The 10000-nt window shown below is 49.6% G+C and overlaps 1 protein-coding gene across 1 annotated transcript in view; it reads left to right on the top strand.

The window, feature by feature from the left end:
• The window catches only part of LOC113825081 (uncharacterized), a 332231-nt gene that overhangs the window by 238766 nt on the left and 83465 nt on the right, over nucleotides 1-10000 (top strand). Inside the window, exon 3 of the mRNA XM_070116824.1 lies at nucleotides 1-99. This exon is cut by the window's left edge and continues 19 nt beyond it. Within this exon, the coding sequence (XP_069972925.1) occupies nucleotides 1-99 (99 nt within the window). The remainder of the gene's footprint in view (nucleotides 100-10000) is intronic.

Below are 10000 nucleotides of genomic sequence, written 5' to 3'. Positions count from 1 at the left end.
GACCTGACCAGCGAGGCCGCCGTCTTGGAGACAGCCATCAAGAACAATGACACGTACCAAGTCAAGAGGCTCCTCGAGCTCCACCATGACAAGTTCCAGGTGAGGAGGAGGGTGGGGTTGGGAGGGGGGTTGGAGGGGAAGGGGGATGGGAGGGGGGTTGGAGGAGGGGAAGGGGGATGGGAGGGAGGGAGGGAGGGGGGGTTGGCGGGGAAGGGGGATGGGAGGGGGGAGGGGGGGGAGGGGTGGGAGGAGGGGGGGAATGTGGGGAGAGAGGGGGATGGGAGGGGGGAATGGGGGATTGGGGGAGAGAAATGGAGGGGGTTGGGAGGAGAGAGGGGGGAATGGGGGGAGAGAGGAGGAGGGGGTTGGGAGGAGAGAGGGGGATGGGTGGGGTAGGTAGGAGAAGGGGGTTTGGAGGGGGGAAGGAAAGAGGATGGTTGAGAGGAGAGGGGGAGGGGAAGGGAGAAAGAGAGAGGGGGGGGGATGAAAGGGAGGAGAAGGATTGGGAGGGGGGTTGAGAGGAGAGGGGAGGGGAAGGGAGGTGGAATGAGGGTTGGAGGGTGGGGAGGTGAAGGGGCTGGGGAGGAGAGAATGGGGTGAAGGGGGATGAAAGAGGAAAAGAAACCGGGGATTAAGGAGGAGTGAGGGAGAGGGGGGGGGGGGTAGGAGTAGGAGAATGGAGTAAGAGAGTAAAAGAGAGGTGAGTGGAGTGAGAGCGAGGAGAGGGGGGGGAGAGGGGGGTATCGAGTGCGTGAGAGAAGGAGATAGTGAAGACGGGAAGGAAGAAACAATTGAAGGTAAATTGGTGTGGATTCGATGACTGGGAGAGAGAAAGAGAGAGACAGAGACAGAAACAGAGACAGAGACAGAGAGATAGACAGACAAAAACAGAGTCAGAGAGACAGACAGACAGGAATACAGTCATACACAGAGCGATGGACAGACATATATAAAGATATATATTGAAATGAGTGAGGGGAGAAAGAGAATAAATTAAGCGTGAGTGAGTTGAGACGAAGAGAGAGAGAAAGTGAAATAGAGAAAAGGGAAAGAGAAAGAGAAAGAGAGAGAAGGAGAAAGTGAAAGAGAAAAAGAAAGATAGAGAAAGAGAAAGAGAAAGAAGGGGAAAGGGACAAATAAGAAACGACCTTAACAGACAAACATTAAATAACAAAGAAGCAATTAAAGTAAAGGAAACTGACCAACCCGAAAATCAGAGGGGATAAAACACGTGACAATAAACTTCAAAAAATTAAAAGTTGAAATCACAAAAAGTAAATGTATTTCAGAACGTCATTTCAAAAAATAACTAAATATATATCTTTCGTTTCGTCAGCTGTAGAGAAGTGCCGGTTATTCCAATTTCCTGGATATATATTTCTTAAAATACATTTTCTCTATTATTAATTCGGATAATCCAGAAGTATGCCTTGTTTTTTTTCTTCTTCTTCCTTTCTTTCTTTTTTTTTACACAACAAATGGACAGGTTTCATTTCGCAATATAAAAATGGTGGAGACTGAACGTGACAATAAAATGTTCTGCTTCTGAAAATTGCAGAGTTTGCAAATAGTCGGATATTTTATGATAATTGTTCAAACGATGACGCTCACGTCGCTCCAGGGTGCTTTGGAAAGAGAGAGAGGGGGGAGGAGGTAGACAGGTAGACAGATGAACAGACAGACAGACTGACACATACAAAAGAGAAACAGATAGACAGACAAACTGACACAGACGAAAGAGAAATAGATAGACAGATAGACTGACAGACGAAAAAAAACAGGTAGAGACAGAGAAATAGATAGACAGACAGACAGTCAGAAATGGACAAAGACAGAGGCAGACGGAGACATCAAAACAGAGAGACAGAGACATAAAGATAGACAGAGAAACAAACAAAAAATACACTCTGTCAGGAACAGACGGACAAACAGACAGGCAGAGACAGAACAAACAGAGACAAAGAAACAGATGGACGGACAGAGAAACAGACAAAGATAAACAGACAGACAGATAAACAGACTGACAGATAAACAGACTGACACACAAATCAGATAGACAGACAGACAGAGATAACGAGACATAAAAAACTAGACACGGAAAACAGATAGACAGACAGACAGCTGACTATACACAGACAAAACAACTAGACACATAAAACAGACAGACAGATAACTAGACACAGAAAACAGACAGACAGATAACTAGACACATAAAACAGACAGACAGATAAGTAGACACAGAAAACAGACAGACAGATAACTAGACAAAGAAAACAAACAGACAGATAACTAGACACAGACAAAACAACTAGACACAGAAAACAGACAGACAGACAGACAGACAGAGCGGTTCGAATCCTCCGAAGGTGTGACGTGCTTCCCAGCTCCCCTTTGCCTCTCCGTCGCTTCACGGAATTAAAAAAAGCTAGAATGGCCTTTAATTCTTGTTCCTGTTTGTGAGCACTTGAATGTGAGAGGAGATTGGAGAGGAGGGAGAGAGAAGCGAGGGATTGGGGGGGAGGGGGATTGGGGAGGAAGGGGAGAGAGAGAAGCGAGGGATTGGGGGGGATGGGTGGGGATTAGGGAGGAAAGAGAGAGAGAGAGAAGGGGGGGAGATTGGAGAGGAGGGAGAGAGAAGCGAGGGATTGGGGGGGGATTAGGGAGGAAAGAGAGAGAGAGAGAGAAGGGGGGGAGATTGGAGAGGAGGGAGAGAGAAGCGAGGGATTGGGGGGGAAGGGGGATTGGGGAGGAAGGGGAGAGAGGGAGAAGGGTGGGAGATTGGAGAGGAGGGAGAGAGAAGCGAGGGATTGGGGGGGAGGGGGATTAGGGAGGAAGGGGAGAGAGGGAGAAGGGTGGGAGATTGGAGAGGAGGGAGAGAGAAGCGAGGGATTGGGGGGGGGATTGGGGAGGAAGGGGAGAGAGAGAGAGAGAGAAGGGTGGGAGATTGGAGAGGAGGGAGAGAGAAGCCAGGGATTGGGGGAGGGGGGAGGGGGATTAGGGAGGAAGGGGAGGGAGAGCGAGAGAAGGGAGGGAGAAGCGAGGGATTGGGGGGGAGGGGGATTAGGGAGGAAGGGGAGAGAGAGAGAGAAGGGTGGGAGATTGGAGAGGAGGGAGAGAGAAGCGAGGGATTGGGGGGCGGGGATTAGGGAGAAAGGGGAGAGGGAGAGAGATGGGTGGGAGATTGGAGAGGAGGGAGAGAGAAGCGAGGGATTGGGGGGGAGGGGGGTTAGGGAGAAAGGGGAGAGAGAGAGAGAGAGATAAGGGTGGGAGATTAGAGAGTAGGAGAGAAAGAGAAAGAGAGAAATGGGAGATAAGATTGAAAATAGAGAGGGAGAGAGATAGGTGGGAGATTGGAGAGGAGGGAGAGAGAAGCGAGGGATTGGGGGGGAGGGGGATTAGGGAGGAAAGAGAGAGAGAGAGAAGGGTGGGAGAGGGTGGAGAGAAAGGGAAGGAAAGAGAGAAATGGGAGTTAATATTGAAAATAGAGAGGGGGAGTGATTGGAGGGTTAGGAGAGAGAGGGGGGTTGGAGGGAGAGAGAGAAAGCGAAACCGAGAGAGACAAATACAAAAAAAAACAAAAAAAAAAAACAGGTCACACATACATATAGAGACACAAACAGAGACAGAGACAGAGAAACCGGATAAAGAAATAAAAAGAAATAATAACTAAGAGAGAGAGAAAGAAAGAAAGAAAGAAAGAGAGAGAGAGAGAAAGCAAGAGAAAGCGTGAGAGAGAGAGAAAGAGAGAGACTTCATGCGATCCAACAGTCGCTCCCCATTTCCCCTCCAAACATCATCAGAGTCTCCGTCTTCCTCCCGATGTCCGCATTTCCTCGTTGCAATAAGCGCTTGTCTTCAAGATATTACGTGGGGGAAAGACCCGTGGAAGCCTCAGGACACGCCGATGTCTGTCTGTGTATTGTCTCAGGGGAAAAAGACACTCCGATGTCTGTCTGTGTATTGTCTCAGGGGAAAAAGACACGACGATGTCTGTCTGTGTATTGTCTCAGGGGAAGAAGACACGCCGATGTCTGTCTGTGTATTGTCTCAGGGGAAAAAGACACGCCGATGTCTGTCTGTGTATTGTCTCAGGGGAAAAAGACACGCCGATGTCTGTCTGTGTATTGTCTCAGGGGAAAAAGACACGCCGATGTCTGTCTGTGTATTGTCTCAGGGGAAAAAGACACGCCGATGTCTGTCTGTGTATTGTCTAAGGGGAAAAAGACACGCCGATGTCTGTCTGTGTATTGTCTCAGGGGAAAAAGACACGCCGATGTCTGTCTGTGTAGTGTCTCAGGGGAAAAAGACACGCCGATGTCTGTCTGTGTATTGTCTCAGGGGAAAAAGACACGCCGATGTCTGTCTGTGTATTGTCTCAGGGGAAAAAGACACGCCGATGTCTGTCTGTGTATTGTCTCAGGGGAAAAAGACACGCCGATGTCTGTCTGTGTATTGTCTCAGGGGAAAAAGACACGCCGATGTCTGGCTGTGTATTGTCTCAGGGGAAAAAGACACGCCGATGTCTGTCTGTGTATTGTCTCAGGGGAAAAAGACGCGCCGATGTCTGTCTGTGTATTGTCTCAGGGGAAAAAGACACGCCGATGTCTGTCTGTGTATTGTCTCAGGGGAAAAAGACACGCCGATGTCTGTCTGTGTATTGTCTCAGGGGAAAAAGACACGCCGATGTCTGTCTGTGTATTGTCTCAGGGGAAAAAGACACGCCGATGTCTGTCTGTGTATTGTCTCAGGGGAAAAAGACACGCCGATGTCTGTCTGTGTATTGTCTCAGGGGAAAAAGACACGCCGATGTCTGGCTGTGTATTGTCTCAGGGGAAAAAGACACGCCGATGTCTGTCTGTGTATTGTCTCAGGGGAAAAAGACACGCCGATGTCTGTCTGTGTATTGTCTCAGGGGAAAAAGACACGCCGATGTCTGTCTGTGTATTGTCTCAGGGGAAAAAGACACGCCGATGTCTGTCTGTGTATTGTCTCAGGGGAAAAAGACACGCCGATGTCTGGCTGTGTATTGTCTCAGGGGAAAAAGACACGCCGATGTCTGTCTGTGTATTGTCTCAGGGGAAAAAGACACGCCGATGTCTGTCTGTGTATTGTCTCAGGGGAAAAAGACACGCCGATGTCTGTCTGTGTATTGTCTCAGGGGAAAAAGACACGCCGATGTCTGTCTGTGTATTGTCTCAGGGGAAAAAGACACGCCGATGTCTGTCTGTGTATTGTCTCAGGGGAAAAAGACACGCCGATGTCTGTCTGTGTATTGTCTCAGGGGAAAAAGACACGCCGATGTCTGGCTGTGTATTGTCTCAGGGGAAAAAGACACGCCGATGTCTGTCTGTGTATTGTCTCAGGGGAAAAAGACGCGCCGATGTCTGTCTGTGTATTGTCTCAGGGGAAAAAGACACGCCGATGTCTGTCTGTGTATTGTCTCAGGGGAAAAAGACACGCCGATGTCTGTCTGTGTATTGTCTCAGGGGAAAAAGACACGCCGATGTCTGTCTGTGTATTGTCTCAGGGGAAAAAGACACGCCGATGTCTGTCTGTGTATTGTCTCAGGGGAAAAAGACACGCCGATGTCTGTCTGTGTATTGTCTCAGGGGAAAAAGACACGCCGATGTCTGTCTGTGTATTGTCTCAGGGGAAAAAGACGCGCCGATGTCTGTCTGTGTATTGTCTCAGGGGAAAAAGACACGCCGATGTCTGTCTGTGTATTGTCTCAGGGGAAAAAGACACGCCGATGTCTGTCTGTGTATTGTCTCAGGGGAAAAAGACACGCCGATGTCTGTCTGTGTATTGTCTCAGGGGAAAAAGACACGCCGATGTCTGGCTGTGTATTGTCTCAGGGGAAAAAGACACGCCGATGTCTGGCTGTGTATTGTCTCAGGGGAAAAAGACACGCCGATGTCTGGCTGTGTATTGTCTCAGGGGAAAAAGACACGCCGATGTCTGTCTGTGTATTGTCTCAGGGGAAAAAGACACGCCGATGTCTGGCTGTGTATTGTCTCAGGGGAAAAAGACACGCCGATGTCTGTCTGTGTATTGTCTCAGGGGAAAAAGACACGCCGATGTCTGGCTGTGTATTGTCTCAGGGGAAAAAGACACGCCGATGTCTGGCTGTGTATTGTCTCAGGGGAAAAAGACACGCCGATGTCTGTCTGTGTATTGTCTCAGGGGAAAAAGACACGCCGATGTCTGGCTGTGTATTGTCTCAGGGGAAAAAGACACGCCGATGTCTGTCTGTGTATTGTCTCAGGGGAAAAAGACACGCCGATGTCTGGCTGTGTATTGTCTCAGGGGAAAAAGACGCGCCGATGTCTGTCTGTGTATTGTCTCAGGGGAAAAAGACACGCCGATGTCTGTCTGTGTATTGTCTCAGGGGAAAAAGACACGCCGATGTCTGGCTGTGTATTGTCTCAGGGGAAAAAGACACGCCGATGTCTGTCTGTGTATTGTCTCAGGGGAAAAAGACACGCCGATGTCTGTCTGTGTATTGTCTCAGGGGAAAAAGACACGCCGATGTCTGTCTGTGTATTGTCTCAGGGGAAAAAGACACGCCGATGTCTGTCTGTGTATTGTCTCAGGGGAAAAAGACACGCCGATGTCTGTCTGTGTATTGTCTCAGGGGAAAAAGACACGCCGATGTCTGTCTGTGTATTGTCTCAGGGGAAAAAGACACGCCGATGTCTGTCTGTGTATTGTCTCAGGGGAAAAAGACACGCCGATGTCTGTCTGTGTATTGTCTCAGGGGAAAAAGACACGCCGATGTCTGTCTGTGTATTGTCTCAGGGGAAAAAGACACGCCGATGTCTGTCTGTGTATTGTCTCAGGGGAAAAAGACACGCCGATGTCTGTCTGTGTATTGTCTCAGGGGAAAAAGACACGCCGATGTCTGTCTGTGTAGTGTCTCAGGGAAAAAAAGACACGCCGATGTCTGTCTGTGTACTGTCTCAGGGGAAAAAGACACGCCGATGTCTGTCTGTGTATTGTCTCAGGGGAAAAAGACGCGCCGATGTCTGTCTGTGTATTGTCTCAGGGGAAAAAGACGCGCCGATGTCTGTCTGTGTATTGTCTCAGGGGAAAAAGACACGCCGATGTCTGGCTGTGTATTGTCTCAGGGGAAAAAGACGCGCCGATGTCTGTCTGTGTATTGTCTCAGGGGAAAAAGACGCGCCGATGTCTGTCTGTGTATTGTCTCAGGGGAAAAAGACACGCCGATGTCTGTCTGTGTATTGTCTCAGGGGAAAAAGACACGCCGATGTCTGTCTGTGTATTGTCTCAGGGGAAAAAGACACGCCGATGTCTGGCTGTGTATTGTCTCAGGGGAAAAAGACACGCCGATGTCTGGCTGTGTATTGTCTCAGGGGAAAAAGACGCGCCGATGTCTGTCTGTGTATTGTCTCAGGGGAAAAAGACGCGCCGATGTCTGGCTGTGTATTGTCTCAGGGGAAAAAGACACGCCGATGTCTGTCTGTGTATTGTCTCAGGGGAAAAAGACACGCCGATGTCTGTCTGTGTATTGTCTCAGGGGAAAAAGACACGCCGATGTCTGGCTGTGTATTGTCTCAGGGGAAAAAGACGCGCCGATGTCTGTCTGTGTATTGTCTCAGGGGAAAAAGACGCGCCGATGTCTGTCTGTGTATTGTCTCAGGGGAAAAAGACGCGCCGATGTCTGTCTGTGTATTGTCTCAGGGGAAAAAGACGCGCCGATGTCTGGCTGTGTAGTGTCTCAGGGGAAAAAGACACGCCGATGTCTGTCTGTGTATTGTCTCAGGGGAAAAAGACACGCCGATGTCTGGCTGTGTATTGTCTCAGGGGAAAAAGACGCGCCGATGTCTGTCTGTGTATTGTCTCAGGGGAAAAAGACACGCCGATGTCTGGCTGTGTATTGTCTCAGGGGAAAAAGACACGCCGATGTCTGGCTGTGTATTGTCTCAGGGGAAAAAGACGCGCCGATGTCTGTCTGTGTATTGTCTCAGGGGAAAAAGACACGCCGATGTCTGGCTGTGTATTGTCTCAGGGGAAAAAGACACGCCGATGTCTGGCTGTGTATTGTCTCAGGGGAAAAAGACACGCCGATGTCTGTCTGTGTATTGTCTCAGGGGAAAAAGACACGCCGATGTCTGTCTGTGTATTGTCTCAGGGGAAAAAGACACGCCGATGTCTGGCTGTGTATTGTCTCAGGGGAAAAAGACGCGCCGATGTCTGTCTGTGTATTGTCTCAGGGGAAAAAGACACGCCGATGTCTGGCTGTGTAGTGTCTCAGGGGAAAAAGACACGCCGATGTCTGGCTGTGTATTGTCTCAGGGGAAAAAGACACGCCGATGTCTGTCTGTGTATTGTCTCAGGGGAAAAAGACACGCCGATGTCTGGCTGTGTATTGTCTCAGGGGAAAAAGACACGCCGATGTCTGGCTGTGTATTGTCTCAGGGGAAAAAGACGCGCCGATGTCTGTCTGTGTATTGTCTCAGGGGAAAAAGACACGCCGATGTCTGGCTGTGTATTGTCTCAGGGGAAAAAGACACGCCGATGTCTGGCTGTGTATTGTCTCAGGGGAAAAAGACGCGCCGATGTCTGTCTGTGTATTGTCTCAGGGGAAAAAGACACGCCGATGTCTGGCTGTGTATTGTCTCAGGGGAAAAAGACACGCCGATGTCTGTCTGTGTATTGTCTCAGGGGAAAAAGACACGCCGATGTCTGTCTGTGTATTGTCTCAGGGGAAAAAGACACGCCGATGTCTGGCTGTGTATTGTCTCAGGGGAAAAAGACACGCCGATGTCTGTCTGTGTATTGTCTCAGGGGAAAAAGACGCGCCGATGTCTGTCTGTGTATTGTCTCAGGGGAAAAAGACACGCCGATGTCTGGCTGTGTATTGTCTCAGGGGAAAAAGACGCGCCGATGTCTGTCTGTGTATTGTCTCAGGGGAAAAAGACACGCCGATGTCTGTCTGTGTATTGTCTCAGGGGAAAAAGACACGCCGATGTCTGGCTGTGTATTGTCTCAGGGGAAAAAGACACGCCGATGTCTGTCTGTGTATTGTCTCAGGGGAAAAAGACACGCCGATGTCTGTCTGTGTATTGTCTCAGGGGAAAAAGACACGCCGATGTCTGGCTGTGTATTGTCTCAGGGGAAAAAGACGCGCCGATGTCTGTCTGTGTATTGTCTCAGGGGAAAAAGACACGCCGATGTCTGGCTGTGTATTGTCTCAGGGGAAAAAGACACGCCGATGTCTGGCTGTGTATTGTCTCAGGGGAAAAAGACGCGCCGATGTCTGTCTGTGTATTGTCTCAGGGGAAAAAGACACGCCGATGTCTGTCTGTGTATTGTCTCAGGGGAAAAAGACACGCCGATGTCTGGCTGTGTATTGTCTCAGGGGAAAAAGACACGCCGATGTCTGTCTGTGTATTGTCTCAGGGGAAAAAGACACGCCGATGTCTGTCTGTGTATTGTCTCAGGGGAAAAAGACACGCCGATGTCTGTCTGTGTATTGTCTCAGGGGAAAAAGACGCGCCGATGTCTGGCTGTGTATTGTCTCAGGGGAAAAAGACACGCCGATGTCTGGCTGTGTATTGTCTCAGGGGAAAAAGACACGCCGATGTCTGGCTGTGTATTGTCTCAGGGGAAAAAGACACGCCGATGTCTGGCTGTGTATTGTCTCAGGGGAAAAAGACGCGCCGATGTCTGGCTGTGTATTGTCTCAGGGGAAAAAGACACGCCGATGTCTGGCTGTGTATTGTCTCAGGGGAAAAAGACGCGCCGATGTCTGTCTGTGTATTGTCTCAGGGGAAAAAGACACGCCGATGTCTGGCTGTGTATTGTCTCAGGGGAAAAAGACACGCCGATGTCTGGCTGTGTATTGTCTCAGGGGAAAAAGACGCGCCGATGTCTGGCTGTGTATTGTCTCAGGGGAAAAAGACACGCCGATGTCTGTCTGTGTATTGTCTCAGGGGAAAAAGACACGCCGACGTCTGGCTGTGTATTGTCTCAGGGG

Source organism: Penaeus vannamei, chromosome 39 (assembly GCF_042767895.1).
Source record: "Penaeus vannamei isolate JL-2024 chromosome 39, ASM4276789v1, whole genome shotgun sequence".
Classification (NCBI taxonomy): Eukaryota; Metazoa; Arthropoda; class Malacostraca; order Decapoda; family Penaeidae; genus Penaeus; species Penaeus vannamei.
This window is presented reverse-complemented; position numbering and strand designations above follow the sequence as displayed.